At 36.2% G+C, this 20,599-nt stretch overlaps 1 protein-coding gene across 3 annotated transcripts in view; it reads left to right on the plus strand.

The window, feature by feature from the left end:
• atrnl1a (attractin-like 1a) overlaps positions 1–20,599 on the plus strand; it is a 266,096-nt gene that overhangs the window by 114,897 nt on the left and 130,600 nt on the right. For all 3 annotated transcript variants that reach the window (XM_084390795.1, XM_084390794.1, XM_084390796.1), the window contains exons 22-25: positions 1,267–1,319; positions 10,940–11,034; positions 11,419–11,497; positions 12,304–12,461. In XM_084390795.1, coding sequence (XP_084246921.1) covers positions 1,267–1,319; positions 10,940–11,034; positions 11,419–11,497; positions 12,304–12,461 — 385 coding nt within the window. The remainder of the gene's footprint in view (positions 1–1,266; positions 1,320–10,939; positions 11,035–11,418; positions 11,498–12,303; positions 12,462–20,599) is intronic.

Genomic DNA, 20,599 nt, shown 5'->3' on the forward strand with positions numbered 1-20,599 from the left:
TAACTTACTGTTTTTAATCAAATAAATGCAGGCTTTCTTTTCCTTCCTTGTATGATTATGATGCAAGACTCTTTCTCAGGCCCTCGGCCACTTCTCCACTTGAAAGGGCAATTTGGTGATTAATCATGCGTGTTTGCCCTGCTGGTCCATCCATCCATCTGTGTGTTTATTGAGTTTTGAATCCACACACATGAACTCACTGTTTCTGTAGCATGAGGTGAATAATAAACACTCAGTGTTTACATGCCAGTAATGAGTGTTTGCTTTAAACTAAACCAGACATGCCACTGTGTTCCTCCCTCTCTCTCTCTCTCTCTCTCTCTCTCTCTCTCTCTCTCTCTCTCGCTTTCGCACTATCTTTGTCTCTGTCGTCCTCTTATTTAGAGTTGGTACAGCTGCCTTTTTCAGTCCTGACTGAATATACGGATATCAAGAATGGTCATTAAAAATAAATGTTCTTCACAAAATCTTATCTACACCTTTGCGGTTGAAACAAGAACTTCCAGATTTTCTTTTCTTAGGCATTACTGTAATTCTCTGTTTAAATGGATGCATGTTTCACTCAGAAACAAATAATAATTTGTGCTGTATATTCCCCTCACACAGGGTTTTGCTCATCTCTCTGATCCTAAGAGAGTCTGTGATAGTTTTGCTTTTGGCACAGAGTAAAGGGTTGTGTTTGGTTTGTCAGTCTGGATTGATCAGAAATGTGGTCTCATCCTCCTCTTCAGGCCTCAGAGGAGCGGGGCACCTGACGGCCCGTCCACTATAATCATCTCAAGCATGGCTAAGAGTATACTACCTGCAGCATAGGGAGAAATTACCATAAAAATACAACCACACAGCCATTTATGATCCCACAAACCAGCAACACTCTCACACGTTTTTTTTCTGTGTTTGGAAAAAGTATCTTAAGTATCTTATACTCAACCAGGCTTAATTTATTTGATCAGAAATACAGTTAAATTATATATATATATCTTTTTTTTTTATCTTGCTGACTTCAAACTTTCTATTAATCTATTACTAGTGGTATATTTAATTTGTTTCATTATGATTGCAGCACATTTTAAAACACATTTATTAAGAAATAGTTCAGACATTAATAACTATTGTCATGTGTTGTTGTATGCCTATTGTAAATAATGATTGAAGTTACATTTTTTGATGAACGCTTCCTCTGTTGATGGGTGATTTCCAAATCTGGTTTGTTTGTTAGCGTGTCATATCTGTAAACAAAATGTTCTTTCTGTTCATTTACTGCAGATGTGATTCCGAAAATCGCTACCTTGGAAACCCACTTAGAGGAACATGTTACTGTAAGTAACCCTCACTCTGTCTCTTTCACACAAACATAGGGATGGGTGATATGGCTAACAATTATATTTTGATATTTTAAAGCCTATTTATAATGTTAATATACTGTGTATTTGATCTCTTTTTATGTATGTTACCCAAAATGACACATTTTTAACAATCATCAGAGTCGATTCAAAGTGTAACAACTAATCTAATGGCACAGTTCTTAGGAAACTTAATGTCCTTAAGTTTTGTGCAATTTTAACAATGTCTGTTATCCCACCTGAAGGTTGGGGCTTCAGTTCCATTTTTATAGAAGCAGAAGCGACCCAGCATGTCCTTAAGCCACAATCACTGATTCTGACTTAAAGTGTCTCAAACAAATATCTGAAGGTCAGAGAGTGCAGCGGGCAAGCAGTCAGGTCTCATTCCTCTTCCATACATCTGCTGCTTGAAAATGCAGTACAAGTGTTTACGCACAACTTCCTATGTATTTTGCGGGTAGGAGGACTTGACTGACTTTCTGATTGGTCTCTCTCTCTAAAAAGCTTTTTACTTTTGAACAAAGATTTGAACTTCATGTTGCAAATGTAAAAGTCAATCTTTTTTTGAAAGTAAAGCCTCGCATGTTCTTGAGTAATTGTAGAGTTCTCCTATCTAAACAGGTTAAGCATAATGATGATAATTTCCTGATGTAAATATCATGTTAGATATAAATTATAAAATGTTTTCCTTTGTGTTTTATCGGGTAAACATTTTAATTTATTTTATTTCATTTTATTTATTTATTTTCATAATGAAAGCATACTGTTAGACTGTTTTCGCAAGTGCTGTTAATGCATGTTCAGAATGTGCATCAGTTAAAAGGTTCAAAAGTATTATGCACCCTCTGTTTTTTGCATAATTTATTACAAATTTATGTTAGGTTTGTTTTTTACTTCTAGGAATTCAAACCCAAATCCCTTGAGCATTGTTACTCTTACATTTTGTGAGCATGTGCCACATCACAGCTGCAACATGAATGAATTATTATAGGATTACAAGCAAACATTTTCAGGGTTCCTGCGGGGTCTTAAAAAGTCTTAAAATGTCTTAAATTCTGAACTTTAAATTTAAGGCCTTAAACCGTCTTATAAACAGCCAGATTTTCATCCGCGGTCTTAAATTTCATTTAGTCAGGTCTTAAAAAAGATTCTACCCTCGTTCATTTCCAGAAACGCTGGCCGCATAAAGTTATTACAAAGTAGCAAAAAAGTATCGAAGTCGCTCGCCAAGAGGCAGTTCACATATCGCGTCTTTTTCGCGCTCAAGTTCATTCAAATGTAAGCGCGCTTATTCAATATTCAAAAATATTAATGTTAACTGGATGTGCTTTGTATCTCCAACTCTCCATGTTTAGCATTCTCTCTCTGTCACAGAAAATCTCTGTCTCTCACACAAGCAGTGTATTTTTAGTTTATATTCAGAACACTAGATGGCAGCCTTACAGCTCCAGTATTGGACATATTGCACAGAGTGGCCATAACTTCCTCACTCGACCACAAAATAGGAAAAAGTAAAGAAAATGACACGGCCACAGAACAGAGCCATCGTCTTCAGGAGCAACGGACATGTGTTCTCCTGAAAAAGACTGTGTCTACACAAATTTCTCAAGACAGCTGGAAATTAAAGTCAGTACTTAAGGAAAAATATTTTTAAAAACCTGTTCTAAATTATTGCTCTTGTCACTACCACTTTCCCAGAAATGCCACAAGACCAGACCAGATTTGACAAACCAAACCAGGCTTATGTTTCCAGATCATTAAGATCTTCTGATAGAGCTCTCTTAGTTGTCCCTCGTACACGTCTAAAGACAAAGGGTGAAAGGGCTTTTTCTATTGCGGCCCCCGTCTCTGGAACCAACTTCCACTGGACATTCGCCTTGCAACGTCTATCACAACCTTTAAAATGAAGTTGAAAACATATTTTTATTCCCAGGCATTTTCAATTTGTGATTTTATCTATGTTCCATTGTTTTATTGTATCGTATGTTTTGTTTATTTTATGTTATTCTTTGACTTTGTTCAGCACTTTGGTCAGCTTTGGTGTGATAAATGTGCTATATAAATAAATTGTACTTACTTACTTACTTACTTACGTAAACAGCCCTCACATGCCACCAATGAATGTTTTTAAAACTAAGAGTCTCGGATAAGCAGAGCACATCCAGACAGCCAATTTGTTTTAATGCACAGAATCATCAGTAGGTGATCTATTCTGTTCTTCAATTTGTGTCACTGCAAACAAGCTTCTAAACTCAACAACTTTTCTTTGGACATTTGAGGTTTACTCAGTTATCTATTACACTACAAAGGTTTCAGTTAGTAAGAACTTGAAAAGGTCTTATGGCAGAAAGGTTCTCAGTATTTTGATTAATCAACACACATAGGAGATGACTGTGTGTCAAAAGCACGTGTGAGGGGTTTGCAAGGCTTTTTATGAGCAGATCAGACTCTCATTCCCTGTATATAGGAGGATTTATTACCAATGCATTATTTATAATTGACCTCCCCTCCAGTCTCTGCAGCACAATACTGTTATATCACTTCATGATTGATAGTGCACTGCATCATATCCTCCTGTGGTCAACAAATCCTTCCAGCATCCTCGCTCTTTCCAGCTGAAATGAAACACGCATTACAACGCAGATTCTGATGGGATGTGCTGTTGTAAAATGCCGATAAATACACGTGACCGTAAATTCTATAGGGATAGTTCACCCAAATCATAAAAATGCATTCATCATTTGTTTTGCCATCATGTATCAAGAAGATCATTTTGGAAAATCATTTACACCATTTTTGTCTATACAAAGAAAGTCAATGGGGTCCAAAACAAGATTGGACCCTATTGATTTTCATGGACAAAAACAATACTAAACAAAAAACAACAACAACAAAGTAATTTGAGTTTCACAGAAGAAAGTCAGTCATACAGGTTTGGAAATTGCTTGTTGGTTAAGCTTGTATTATTGAGTTATTATGAACCACTAAGTTTTGGCTTGAATTGAGCCATGTCTGAATTTGCAAATCATAAGACGGGTTCCCAAATCTTTTTGTCAGACGAACCCTTTAAATGTAAAATATTTACTTAAAGTCCCCCTGTGGTGAAGACCAAGCTTTTAATGTTGTTTATTTGTCTTTTAATATGCTTTAAGACAAACCATGTACAAATTTATAAGTCAATGCCATTGCTGAGTATTTTCTCCTTAAAACTTGAGTGAACCAAAGACAGTCTCAAAAACGCGGTTTGAAATCGCTGATGTTTCTGACGTCTCAAACTACCTTGTAACCATAGAATGTAAAAAAAATATGGACGCAGTGTCCGTGACATCACCCGTAGGTTTCTGAAGAGTATTTTTGAAGCCCAAAGTGGGCGGAGCCGGCCGTCGCCATCATGGTAGCACGCCACTCCGGGATAAACGAAAATGGACCAAAAGGCGGGATTAGCTGAGGTGACGTGACTGCTTACAGACAGCAGGCAAACGGCTAGTATTGACAGCAGCGGCAATTCACCTGTCACTCCCTTAATTATGCAGAACTTTAAGGCTTAAGGTATATGATATTGACTCTCTTTTGCATCCAGTCTCTAGCCGCCAGTCGATGAATTGCAGTTTAAGTCGCTTCCGTGTTGGTTTCAAGAGAGAAACAGGAAAGTTGCAGCTTGCTTGTAACCAATCACGACAACATGTGATCATCAACGAGTGGATCTCTGAGCTGGTGTGAGTGAGTGGAGGCAGGGCTAATTTGCATATTAATAGAACTGCGTATACTAAATGAGGCAAGGGTTTAGAGTTACTTTCAAGCTATTTAAAGGCATGATGGTTTTTTTTTTAAGGAAAAACATTTAAATATGTAATTTTGGTGATCAAAGATGAGGTTTAAGGGTCATTAAAGTTTTCATTTGTCATTAAATTTTTAAATATTAACTTAAAATCTCAGGGGAAACTTTTTAAGTCTCCCTGTAGTCAGTAATTTTATGATTGACTACAGGGAGACTTAAAAGTTTCCCCTGAGATTTCAAGTTAATATTTTTCAATTTAATGGCACATTCTGATAATAATAATAAGGAATATTGGTCAAATGTTGTAAACTTTTGTCCACAAACATATTGGAAATTGTGTAAATGTGTAAGTAAAGTGAACCTGGTGTGAGGCATCTGATGTCAGGCATGGTTGGTTAAAATAACCTTTGTGATATCTATGATTATATTACACTCGAGTTCAGATTAAAGCAACTGTTCTTCTCCATTTCATGCTCCTTGTATGGTGTACTGAACGCTAAAGTGTACACTGCAGCTGGCCTGCAAACTCTCTCACAGACAAACACGTATAAACACACAGAGCAACCACAAGCAGCACCTCACGTTCCCAGCGTCCAGCTATTATCTCTTACTAGCACTGTTCCCATCACTCTGTCAGTGTGGATTTCATCACACGTGTGCAACGATTCAGTGGTCCAGCTTCGAAATATGTGGGGTGGACACACTCGCTAATTTGACCAATTAAAGCCATGAAGAGAGGCTAGTTGGAGCGAGACACGTCTGACTCCCTAAGGGAACGTCAGTGACATTTACCCACTGAGTGGGATTGATGTTTACGCTTCATCTTTGTAACAGGCTAATTCAGCCAGCCTTGAACACACTAATGTCTGTTATCACAAGGAGAAAAATCAAGGGCCATCAAATATGATAATACTAATGATGACGATAAATGCAAGTCACCGTAACGGTAATTGAATGTCTTCTTCACTATCATAATGGATAGATGTTTATTAGAGTATAACCTCCAGTATGATCAGGGTCATGTTTCAACTGCTATATACATGATGACGAATGTTTACATGATGACGAATGTTATGCAGTCAAAACTGTCATCAAACTGTTGTCTTAATCAGACTAGAGGTCATATTTACCATGCTGTATCATATTCTAATAGAGCAATGGTGACTCAAGTATTTATTTATTTTTGTTCTTCCTTATTGTAATGGGTACTTTTAGCTTTGCTTCAGAGCACTACATTGTTATTAACATTGTCATTTTTGCTCCATTACTTTTCAGAAGACTTATAAATCCTTGTTATTTTGAAATTAGAAAATCGAGACCTGCTATGAAACGTGATAGTGGTATCCCGTTTATGAGCAAATCATTTATTTAAGCCAATTCTTTTCGGTGAACCTATTGAAACGGTTCACAAATCACACTGAACTATTCTTTCACAAATTGCATGGATCCGTTTACAGCTGTTCTCGATTCTACAGCTCTCTGGTTCCATGATCCAGGCAACAACTCACTGAATTGGACATGTCTGACTCAAAATTAACAAAAAACAGAACCCCCCCCCCCCCCCCATTTTTTATATACCATTTTGTTGGTTTCTCTTGTATACACACTTATGAGTAAGCTCAACAGATATTAAAAGTTGAATGTTTTGATTAGTGTATTAAAAATATTTTTGTGCATTAAGTTTACCATTTAACGTTTAAATCGGCAGATTATGTATTTAATGTTTGCAGTAGTAGTACTGGTATCATGAAAAAAATTATTCCGTAAGGATGCGTTACATTTATCAAAAGATTCAAGTTTTTGTTTCAAATAAATGCTGTTTTTTTTTTTTACTTTCGATTCATCAAAAAATCCTGACAAGACTGTTCAACAGCCTTTTTTCAACATTGATAATAATATTAAATGTTTCTTGAGCGCTAAATCAGCATGTTAGAATGATTTGTGAAAGATCATGCGACACTGAAGAGTAATGGCTGCTGAAAATTCAGCTTTCACATCACAGGAATAAATTACATTTTAAAATATATTAAAAAAGAAAACGGTTATTTCAAATTATGATAACTTTTCTCAATATTTCTGTTTTTCTTATACTTTTGATCAAATAACCACAAGCAACAACTAGCCTCGGTGAGCATAAAATACTCAAAACATAAAAAAATCGTGGTAGTTTACGTTCACTCAAATACATGATTTGTTAAAGACAGCTTTGATTCTCTTAACATTCGTCCAAAAAATTATATTTATGCCTCATATACTGATTTACGGCCAACTTTCCACTGGCTGAATCAAAGCCATAACTACTGCTTCAGACATACTCAGATGAGTGTCTCAGACATCCTCAGGTCCCTCATCAAAAACTAATCAGGCATTCTGCCTAGACAGCTAAATACATTTAGTCAGGCTCCTTTGTGCTTGAATACAAAGTCACTTTTTATTTGGACATCTAAAGCCCCATCTTATTTTCTTAAGATAATTGTATTGGCTTTAAGCCTTAGATGTAGATATCTCCAATCGAGACCATGTTAAAGTGCATGGGGATGAATTAGGACGTTCTTTATTTTCATTTCATTTTGGTCATGCTGATGTTATGGAGAAGAAATAGTCAGTAAGATGATAAAGCTATGATCTAATCAATCCAAAACCTCTAATGTCAATAGATTCTATCTATTTATGCCTCTTTATATAAGTGCTTTCAAATGTCACTATACTGCAAACAGTCAAGTGTTAATCTTGCATAGTTGAAATGCCGGTTGATATTATATTCAGATTTTTTTGTCACACCACAAAGATAATATTCAAGCAAAGCGCATTCAAGCTGTTTACCGAGCAGAAATTTTGCATGTCATACATGCACAGTGCATCCTGCAAAAATAGTGTAAGTTGTAGCTGTTCCAGTCATGCACACTGAGTTTAATTTAGATCATACAAAACATTTAGCTATATCATTCCTTCTAAATCATTTGTAAACATGAACATCTTGCCTTATATAATATGGTTAGCTAAATCATGTGCTTTTGTTATGCCTACATGGTTGTCTTCAGTGCAAAAAAACTCTTTTTTGTACTTCATTTCAGCTCATTGCATAAATGACCGTGTGAACCAGTGTATATTGAGCTTCAACTTATTATTTAAGGGCAGTGTGCCATTTTCTTTCCTGTTTCTAAAAAAGATGACTCCAGATGTCCCTAACGCTCTGCTGTTCTCATTACCGCCAGCAAGGTGTTCCAGAATTGAGGATGATAACGTTTATGGTAGAAGACATTAAATAAAATACCTAGATCCTGTTTGCCAGGGATGGCCTTCTTTTATTGCTTCATTTCAGATCTCTGAACTTGGAAATGAAATGTGTTCTGCAGGATGCTTAGAGGAAAATGCACTTTGGCTTGATGAAACTGTTACTTGAGATTCCTGTAATGCTTTATTGAATTATGTAGTGTAAATACATGTGTGCATTTCGCAACCAGAGCACGTCATAAGACGATGATGTTGATGTCGGTTGTAATCAGAATGTCCTCTTATGCATGTTTAATTTTATCAGATAATGGTGAAAATATTCTGGAGTTCAAGAAAGGTTAATAACCTCATATGTTAATAATTTCATTCAATGCACAAAGCACATGTTTTCATATAATTTCGGTTGATTAAATTACCACAAAATAACCACATTAATTAGTGTTCTCTGATTTCACTCTAGGGGGAATTTGATTTACTGGCTAAATTTGAGCAATTAATTGGCTTATTATAACCGAATTACAGCAAAAAATTTGGAAGCAGCTAAAACATTACAGCATATTGTTATTTATGTTCATTTCATATTTGCATTGTGCTTTGAACTCCTTGACACGCATTCACTCATGCACACATATAAATACATGCAGTCATGCAAGCGAACACAGTTGCACACTCAAAAGTATTAATATCATCACAGCAGGAATTGTAAGAGAGTGGGCAATACATAGCTTTAAGTGTCCTCTCAAGCACCATAGATATAACTACATGTACTATATCCTAGGCTATAACGCAAAACAGCCTGTTGATCTCCCTCTTTGATTTTCTGCTCTTATTTTTCCCCTTCATGGAATAGAAAAACTCTCTGTAGTTTGCCAAAGACCCTTATGGGATAAACATAGCTTTGCTGTGTACCTAGGGCAAGAACAGGGAGAGAAAAAGCTAGCAATAATCTTTCTATTTCTGTGACAACGGAGGGTACTGAGTGGTCAGAGGAAGAGATAAGCTCAAGACGGACGCTTTGATCTGATCTGCGGTAATTCTCCATCTCTCTGTGGTTGCGGAATGAACACGGCTATTTGTTGAACCTAATATCCTTTAGTTTCGCTCGCTTTCTGTGAACATCCCCCAATCTGCTATGGTTTAGTGTGCATCTGTTACGTCATGGGCAGATATGTAGAGATAAACATCTTTTGAGGCCTGGAAGTTTTTCTTGGATCGGCGAGAGGTCAGAGACAGTAGACTCGGTTTGTTAGATTGCAGCTGCTCATTTGAGGTTTGAAATTTATGTTTAAGGTTGATGATGTGTGCTCAGGGTGAGTTAGATTAGCAACTTGGTTGCAATAAATTGAACTCTAATCACACACACACAAAAAATGCCACTATTTCTTATGAAAAAACAACAACACTTAATTGTTAAAGTGCCTGTATTATGCTATTTTAAAGGTAAAAAAAAAAAACGTCTGAAACGGATTCGTTCGAGATTCAGTCTCTCTACTCCCCTCCTTTCCGAGGGCCTACTCTGCTCTCATTGGTCAGACGGCCCAGTCTGTTGTGATTGGTCTGCCACTTACAGCGCATGTCGGAAACGAAACACCTATTACCATCTGAATTTCAGCTCCAGAGGCTTCCTTAGCACTTGATACAGCGATACGAACAATGGCATCGGTTTTTCCATATCAATTCCAACGCGAGTCCTCATCCTTTTAAAGTGGATGAAAAGTGGATTCGCAGTGCTGAAAACAGCTTCTTCTCGACATGTCGTCAACACAAACCAAACTCTTCCAGGCTTCAGCTACAACTACAGTGTTTGAGAGCGGGTCAAAGTAGACGTCGTTCACGGGCAGCCAATAAAGATCTTTGCCTGGCATTATGCAAATGTGTTACATTGTTACGTAGGTATGTAACAGGAAGTGAGACTGGAAATGCTGATGACTCATTACAGCACTTCAGAATCGATTCTTTCTTTTAAGAGACAATAACGTTTGTCATGCACTTTTATCTTCAAAACATTGCAGACCTTTTACATTCACAAACAGCTGTATTACACACTACATGAAACGTAATATTCAAAATAGCATAATAGTGGCACTTTAAGTGCTTTTAATCTATAAAAGATTTTGTCAATTTATAAAAGGTCATAACTGATAACTAGAATCCAGAATAATGTCAATGACAGTTCAGTGTTTTCTTCCATCAGCAGAGTTGATATTAATTTTGACCCGCTGGACAATCAAATCAGTTCTCAGTCTTCGTCTGTCTGTTGCTATTTAATCAAATGCCGTCTTCACAATTGGATCGGACAAGGTGACCTTTAGTTGCTCGTGCAGATGTGAGCTGTCAAAAAGTCCTTGATATCAGAACTGCTTCTCTTTCCCAACGAGAGTTTGTGTTTAACTTTGAAGATTAGCTGTGATTGCCATGATGTTGTGATTTCAACATGACGTGAACATGAAGAATTTTTTGCCATCCTATCACTTTCATATCATGTTAACAAATCTCATGATTTTTACGCAGAAACACTTGAACATAAATTCTAATATACAATTTATGTTTTGTTTTTGTTTTTGTTTTTCTCCCACCTTACTAGATAATCTTCTGATAGACTACCAGTTCACCTTTAGTCTGCTTCAGGAGGACGATCAGCATTACACAGCTATTAACTTCATGGCGACTCCAGAAGAGGTCAGTGAGTTTGCATCATGTGTTTGCGACAGGTTGTATTTGATTTTGAACTTAGTGTGTTTCCAAAAAAGTGCGGACTTAACATGTGCAATATGACAAGTTTCCTACAACAAGGAAACTTTTTTTTTTTTTTTTTTTTTTTTTTTTTGGTTCACACTGAATGCAAAAGTGCTATTTGGCATAACTTGGTCAGCCAATAACCTGATGGCTGCTTTAAATTTATGTGGAGCAGAATTTTGAAACAATCAGATTTCTTTTTGTAAATTATTATGAGAATTTAAAAAAGCAGTCCACGTTATTGTAAATATGGTAAAAAAAAAAAAAAAAGCAAACTCTTTATTATCAGCTATTTAAAAATTTGTCTTCATGTTGTTTGTTTTTCAGACCAACAAGAATCTCGATGTGTCAATTAATGCGTCTAACAATTTCAACATCAACATAACGTGGTCTATTGGCTCAACAGGTAAAGTATTTCATGTAATATTTCAGAATAAAAAAGAAGTCCCAAAAGAAATAATTACTTTGTAAAATAGTTCTGGCTGAACAAAGTATGTATAGGACAGCTATGTGAGTCCATTGTCAAGGCATTCATAAAATGCTTTTTGATTTTAATTAAGATAAACAGACATTGCTCTTGCACAGGCAGATGCGTAAGCGAAATAGATTTTTCGTTTTGTTGCTGTTGAATAAACCTCTTGGACAGCAGATATGTGGAGAAGTGTTAAAGATTGTCCCATAGGCGCAGATAAACCAGACTCCCAATGGTCACTAGAATAGTACAGATAGTGTTTGAGTGTAAGTGTCATTGTCATGAAAATTTATTTATAGAAATATTTAAGACTGAGCTCAAAAGAGTGGTTAATGGAAAAGTCACATTTTGCATTGTGATGAATTGCTATTAACTAAAAGAAATCAGTCTCTGTATGGGTCATCTGGGAAACATCAATATAGACTGACTGATGTTCATGTTCATTTGTGGTTGGAGATTTACTGTATTATGATAGACCATGTATTCACTATTAACTCTTAAATCTGTTCAAACCCTTAAAGAAGCTCTTAGAAGTTTCTAGGCATTTTCCTAATACTTTCACTATTGATCTTGTTGGCATTCAAGTACAGCTTCTTAGAATAGCATTATTCAGATGTTTTATAGTTGAAGGGTTGATCAGAATATTTATGCCATTTTTAATCATGCAGAGGATTTTGTATGCAGATGTTGTTGTTGGCTGACGATGCTTTTGGCTGACGTTGTGTTTTGTGTCCCTGCAGCGGGTACGATCTCTGGGGAGGAATTCCCCATAGTGTCCAAGACTAACATCAAAGAGTACAGAGACAGCTTCTCCTGTGAGACATTCTCCTTCCTTGCAAACCCCAACATCACTTTCCATGTTTATGTCAGCAACTTTTCATGGCCAGTCAAAATACAGGTAAGATCATCTGCCTGATTTCTGTTACCTCAGCCAGGTGTGCCTTTGATTTAGTCCAGCCCAAAACAGCCTATTCTTATTTATTAAGTCCAAAAAAAGTGCATAAAACCTTTTTTTTTTATGTGTACAGTACATATAAAACTTGGATTAATACACACAAAATGGCTTATTAGATATACATGGATGAATGTTTTTATATATGTTTGCATATAGTTAAAAAAAGTTTAGTTTCAGCTCCATCCCTCAGTTTGAGGCTGCTTTTCTTCTTGTTATTTGCCAAACTGTTGACTGATGAGCTTTTTATTTTGATATATTATATACTGTAAATTTTAAAGTTGTAAAATGATTACATTTTTGTTCAGACTTTGATCAAAACAGCATCATGATCATCAATATCTTCATCATAATGGACCACAACAACAAATTACTGTAAATATCATCCATGAAATTTGTTTTTGATTTCAAGTCAAGCTCTCTAAGCCCTTGTGTATAAATAGGGCACAGAGTATAAACCATTATGAATTGTGTTATGCAAAAATAATATGTTTAATGATCCATGTCCGCTTTGTGCTCATCAATTATTTTGGAGTGCTTTATAAAAGCGCTGACAAACTGTACAAAATATCTTCATTCTCTCAGCATTCTCATCTATGAACTGAAGAAGAAAATACTCGTGTTTGCCAGAGTCCATTGCATTCTCTGTTTAGATAATCTGGTTAACTGGTAAAACTTCATATTTTCAAGATTATTTTTGTTATTATGTGTGGGGTTTGTGGAATATTAATATTTTTGTGGAAAACGTAATTATTTTTTATTTCAGGATTATTTGTATAGAAAGTTAAAAATAGCATTGAAATAGAAATCTTTTTGCTCAATTTATTATATTGTTACTGAATAAAATAACTAAATTCTATTTCTTACCATTAAAATATTTGGGGTCAGTAAGAATTTGTATGTCCCTAAAAAAGTGTAGGAACTCTCCTGTTCCATTCCCACTCTGCCTTACATATTAAACCTAAACGTTTTGGCCAGAACAGGTGGTGCTGCTTGTAATCGGGCCGCTGAGTAAGCCAACACAGTCACCAGTCTTCCCATCAACCCTCAGTCAGATCCTGCTATGCCCTGTGTGAGAGTGCAACTGCACCGTGGCCTATTAGTATCAGTCATGTATTGATTGTGGCTGTGAATCATTCCCATTAATGCAGTTTTACCATACCCACATATAGATGAGATAGTAACACGAGCCCTTAATTGTCCTCATCAGGAGCCCAGTACAGCAGTCATCTATAGACTGATCTGGTAACCTGAGAAGAACCGCTTCTCTGGCCCTGACCTTCATCACGTCTGATGGACATCTAATCAAAGCTTTCAAAATAAAATAATCTATCCCTCCAATTTATTGGCCTATTTGGTGCATAAAGAGAAAATAATATTTCCTCCTGCCAGCCACAGTGAACGATGTTGCGTCTTCCTTTTAAATGACTCTTTTATCGACTAGAGAAAAAGACGAAGCTGCGCTTACTTTCATCTCAGTGTCTTTTAGTATTTGCTTATGAAAAGCTCATATTGTTCATTCAAAGTGAGACTGAAAGATTGACAGCGACTAATACTCTGATCGTGTTTTCTATTATACTCGTCGTGTCTTGTGGCCCATGTGTGCTCACGCCTGTCAGTCAAGGTTACGCGAGCAAATCTAATACAAAGAGTATTTTATGTAGTCTCATACTTCATGTGGTTTAATAGTGTAGGTCAAGGCTGTAGTGTCCCTTTCACAGGCAATGTGCAGAGACACACGCACACACACAGGAAGAAGCTAGCATGAGAGGCCGCTGTCAGCCCTGTGGCTGAAGTGAGCTGCTGACATGCTAGTGATTGGTATCACAGTTGGAGTTGTGTGCTGCATTCATCACCATCAGTCTTCACTTTTCTACTGCCTGCAGTCACTCTCTTGCAGTCACTCACTACTCTTTCACTCTCTTTATCTATTTCATGTCAGACACTGGCAGAGATTCTCCATTTATTACAGATCTCACCCCATGTTCAGTCTGATCAGTTGATCACACCAGTTGAATCAAATAAGCAGATGCATAAATACTTAGGCAGTTTTAAAAGAAAATATTTAGCATTGATGCATTAAATTGATCAAATGTGTCATTAAAGACATTAATAATGTTACAAATTATTTCTTATTTCAAATAAATGAATGTTTTTTCCATCAAACAATCCAGAAAAATACCAAGGTTTTCACAAAATATTAGGCAGCACAAGTGTTTTCAACATTGATAATAAGAAGTTTCTTGAGCACCAAATCAGCATGAGTGCCAACAATGGCTGCTGACAATTCAGCTTTGCCATTACATTTTAAAATATTTTAATATATATATTGGAATGACTTCTTTCAAAAACAGTAACTTTTGAACAGTATTCTATTATATTCTATTATATTCTATTATTTTAATTTAAAGAAACATATTTAAGACAGTGAGACTCTTAAGACTACAAATCTGTCTTTTATGTGATGTCTTTTATATTTCCACAAACATTTCTATGGAGCCCCTAAAGAGACATTACATTACATTACATTTACTGTAACATTTCAATGCTTTTACATGACATACACACAAATTTCCAAAACCAATAGACCTTTAAAAAAAAACGTAATATGTTGTGTATTAATCACATATTCCCAGCACTGTTTGCACATGTGGTTTGCCTTAATACTTGCCATTATTTATATCTCTTCCTATTAATCATGAATCTGTGCTCATGATGTAAGGTAAATGGGTTATCAAGTTTAATCCAGATCAAATACGCCCGGTCCTTCAGACTCATTAATGAGTAACTGTAGGAGAATCAGGATAGTCATGTGTAATGCTCATCTGCTTGGCTTGGGAAAGGCTACCCTGGTGATGACAGCATTTCCTGCCCTCGCTCTGCTCCCCCAGGGTTATCACTCCAGTCTCAGGATGACATCAGCTTAGAGCTGAGGGCTGGTTTGGGGGGCAGAGCTCAAGGGGATTTGCCTATCCTAGTGGAACAGACTTATATTTAGTTTGTCACTGTGGTCCTGTACCTCACCCCTCCAGTATTTTTCAGTCCACATCTACGGAGAGCTGCTCTACTCACCCCTTTATTTAGTGCTTGCAAATGAGCAGAATATTTAGTTAACTTAATATTGTGTTGAAGTTTAATATCTTGTTTTGGGTTGGTTTTAATCACAAATTAATCAGGTTTAATGTCATTCAGAAGAAGACTAGTGACTCATTTATTGTCAATAATTGGATTATGCCAATAGCTGAACTTGATACCATATAAAACCATAATGATGACTATTGCTGTTTACATCATTATACATTAGTGTATTTCGCAACATCAGTGTCAGTACCATCTTAAGTGTCTTATCTAACTGCAAAAATCCAGTTTGCAGTTTACTCTGGAAAAGAACTGCTCATTTAGACAAGATAAAGACCGTTTGACCAACATGTAGAGTGAACAGCCACTGTGGAGAGACTGTGGGAGTTTTCTGTGGGCATATCTGAGACTATTGATGCACCTCTGTTGTATCCTCAGTTTTTTTCCTTCATTTCTGTGACAAGGATTATCTCAAAAAGATCAATTAATAGGCTTTATGCTGAACGAACGTCACATGAACAAACAGGAAAACTGGTCTCATTGCATGCGCTTGTCGGAGAAAATGTTAACTGCAGTTCGAACTGACAGCAAAATTGACTTTTATGGTAATCAGCTAACCTAGCTAGTTCTTTTTATTGTTGCCATTTTATTCAATTTTTGTATCTAAATGTGCGATGGGCATAGGTTTATGCTTATCTTTGCTTGCTCCTTTGAAGGCATCTTGAGTAAAACATTTCTATATTTAACAAAGCACGTACAAAAGACATGAGCTCAAAGCAATACAACCTGTTCTACACAATACGGAAGTTTGCCGCACATAACCACCATTAAAGTAAATTAAAAAGTATTTATAATATTCTGCTCTAATAATAGTCTCATTGTGGGCCGAAGCAGAGCTGCTGCATTAGATAGATTTCTGTGTTGAATGGCCATCTTGTCGCAGCCATTCTGGACCAAGGAATGGGGAGTGATTTGATTTTCTCCACACACATCTCTTATTTTCCCCAGTCCAGTAGACATCATTAAATATAATGCCTTTAGTAATCTCATTTCTTACAGACAGTTTGTGGTCTAACTCAACCTCTGTCCATCTCTGACATGAGCGAGTCTCTTTGGATAACGGGTAAATTGAAACGGTTTGCCAGAAACACAGTGGTGCCATATCAGTTGATAGCTTTATCACAGCAGATTGGCTTTCATAGCAGTGAAAGAGAATAGGTAAAGCTAAGTGCTCAGTGCTCCACAATACGAGAAGGCCATGAAAGCAGAGGTTACTTAATTTGCTGTGTCTGTTCTCACTTGTTCTTTCCTTTACCATATGGAGAGAGAATGGGGGAAAAAGAGCAAATCTTGTACTGATGTGAATACTGACAGGGCAGAAATAACTGTTACATATTTGCTTTATTTTATCAGTACCTTAGTTTAAATTTTATATATATATATATATATATATATATATATATATATATAATCATGTTGTTATTATTATATTATATCTATATTTATATTTATATATGTATTTATATTTATTATATATATATGTTTTATGTTAGAATTTATTAAGTTTTATGTAGCAAGTGTTCAATCTGTGTAATTTTGGATCACAATATTTTAGTTTTTAGTCACAGATTTATTAACATGTTTAGGTTTTTGCTTCAGCAGTAGAGTCAATAAAATATAAAAGCAGATGTAAGGCCTTAGATCACCAAAACCTGACATTTTGGGATGAGTTGATGCCAGATGTTATTGTGAGTGTGTATGATTTAGCATCATGTCATACAAGCATACGATGAGTTAGTTCCACCTCAGATAATATAGGTGAGATACATCTTTGCATGTGACTGATTATAAATATGATGCTCATTTGAATATTGTAGGTGTGCATAATATTCAACTAATATCTTACTGCAGTCATTAGGTTCTGTCATGAATATGTTAATGTACCATCTGCAGAACTGCCGATCTTCATTCTCTCTCTCTCTCTCTCTCTCTCGCTCTCTCGCTCTCTCGCTCTTGCATCTCCACTCTTTATAACACTTTTAATATTCTTGGGAAAGGTACAGGAACATCTATTTTTATCCTTTCCCTTGCACTCAAACGCAAACAGCATGTTTGCAACAGCATGTTGTTCAGTGACCAGTGCTGAGGTTAGCAGTGTCCTGTCCTCACCTCAGCTCTTGATATTCTTCTCAGAGAAGCGTTGTAGTTGCCTTTAACAGCTCCCTTTGCTTTTACCTTCAGGCCTCACAAACCCTCTGATTCACCCTGACTCTGTTTTGCATAACCTCAGGGTTCTTGGTGCTCAAAGGTGGTATTGAACTTTAAAAAGCGCATGAACTCAATAATCACTTAGCCTCTGATCTCTGTATAATGATAGTGTTGTGCTGTCCACTTTTAAACTAACATTAAAATGTTAATTCTCCTGTTTTTTTTCTAGATTCAGATCGTTCTAGATGGTCAATGTGCTTTTGAACTCTGCTTCCCAGTTTAATTTTGCATTAGTATTTCTAATACATTTACAATACATGGTCCCTCAGTTCATAGTGTCAAAAACTTGGAAAACACACGGTCTCATCTCTATTTTTGGTTTATTATTATTATTATTATGATTATAATTTTGTAATTATGTCCTTTATAGTTTGCTGACATTTTGTCAAGTATCTGATCTCATGTACCTATGTGCATGAGTTTAAGTACAATTTGAGATCATAGCTTCGGATTGACGCCCGTAGTCTGCAATTGGTAGTGTAAAGTATTCAGCATTAAGCCATCAACATGACAGAAAACAAGACACTAAATTGCTTAATTTGCTGTTAGCGTCAATCTTGTAACATGCACAAGGTCTTTGCAAGCGCAGCTCCATTCTATTACATTAGCAGAAATATTTTTGACAGATTGAAAGTTTCATAAAAGTGGGTCTGCCTGCATGAAACTTTTTCTAAAGTGTTTTTCCTGTCAAACTTTTCTTCCACATTGCACTGGACTGCAGCTAAATGTAAATTAGATGTGTAAGATAGCATTTTTTGGATAATTGGATGCTAATGCAAAATTAAATCAATACATTTAGTACAAGTTGGCCTTGGATATCATCACACTTTTTCCAGTTAAAAGAAAAATTATGATAATGCATCCCTGACATCTGGCACAGTGTTCCACAAACTTCCTTATAGTCCAGCACGCTTTTTAGTAGCCTGACATTTCACTAAATTCTTTTGCCGCCATGTCAAGTTAATACTATACATTCTCTATATGCAACTGGATGATTAGTGGTTTAACTCTGTGTTGTAAATTATAGCTTAATCAGTGTAAATAAATTACAAAAAAAGACAGTATGATACAGTATGTGCTGAAAAAACTCCCTCTCCTTACCTCATCTTCATTAAAATCTGATGCTGTAGCTACTGTGAGGGCAACTGACACAGCCCTAAGAGCCAGAGATCTGCTTTAGTGGACTTTGGGCCTAAACTCCTGAAACTGCCCTGACCATCAGTCACAATTTTCAGGTTGTTAAATCTCTTCTGTAGATATCTCAAATTTACAATGTCGGGGAAAATGCAAGAGCTTGGAATCTGCTAGCTAGCATACCCATAATGTTCTTTTATATCCTCAAAGAGCTCTTTAATGGAGGTGGAGAAGTCAGGGTTATTAGCTAGAAGCTGGAGTGAGATGGAGAGAAAAATGCTGACGGTAGATAAAGACATCATGAGAAACTCAGAGCTTGTTAGGGTTTTTATTATTTTAATTGACAAAGCGACAGCAAGTCATCAAAAAGCATATGTCTGCCATGGCTTAGAAACAGCTAAGACTAGATTTTTGAAAGAAGTATCTTATGTTCACCAAGGCTCCATTTATTTGATAAAAAAATAAATAATAATAATATTGTGAAATATTACCATTTAAAATGACTGTGTTCTATTTTAATAAAATGTCATTTATTGCTGAATTTTTATCAGCCTTTTCTCCAGTCTTCAGTTTCATGATCCTTCATAAATCATTCAGATATGCTGATTTGGTGCTCAATAAATTATATTATTATTATCAATGTTGAAACAGTTGGGCTGCTTAATATTTTTGTGGAAACTGTGATGCATTTTTTTTCTAGAATTCTTTGATTAACAGTTCAAAAGAACAGCATTTCTGTCATGACAACTCTCAGACTGTTTGGCATGGTAATGTATATGACAATGTTAATATATTTGGTCTTGGCGGAATAGATCTGCTACGTTGCTGCAGTTGTTGGTTATTACTGCTGCTGCAGAGCAAGTATGAGACTTGCTACTGTCAATACATACATGACACGCTGCTGTGAGCAAGAAAGACTGAATGCTGCTGCTGTACAATATAGAATACAAGAATTACCCGTAGCAGATCTATACAGGTGGAGCTGGGGAAGATGGGGGGTTTCTGAAAGTATGCTGCACTGCTACAGCAAATGCTAACCAAGTATTGAAGGTTGAGAATGCAAGATAATTGGCTACTGATACAGCAGGAACCAATCCGCTGTGCCCTATAGAGAATGATGTGATTGCAGCAGGTTGAGTTAAGGACCTACTAGGACCGCCATCTAGAGTTTCATGACAGAACTTTGTATTTATTTGAAATATATATTTTTCTAATATACAGTATTGTGCAAAAGTCTTAGGCATGTTAATACCCCCTTTTTGCCATTAATTGTATTAATCCAGTGAGATTTGTGTATGCACAAGGAGTCTGACAACAGCCGGTATGATCTGATCTCACCATCATCGAGTCCGTCTGTGATTACATGAAGAAACAGAAAAAACTGAGACAGACTAAATCCAGAAGAACTGCGGGAACGTCTCCAAGATGCTTGAAGAAACCTTCCTGCAAAGCTACCTGAAAACCTGCGCAAGTGTACCTGGACAAAAGCCGTTTTAAACGCAAAGGGTCCTTACACCATATTGATTTGAATTAGTTAATAGAAGTTAAATCATAAATAAATTAAATTATTAACATGCCTAAGACTTTTGCACAGTACTGTATAT

Source organism: Rutilus rutilus, assembly GCF_951802725.1.
Source record: "Rutilus rutilus genome assembly, chromosome: 20".
Taxonomy (NCBI): Eukaryota; Metazoa; Chordata; class Actinopteri; order Cypriniformes; family Leuciscidae; genus Rutilus; species Rutilus rutilus.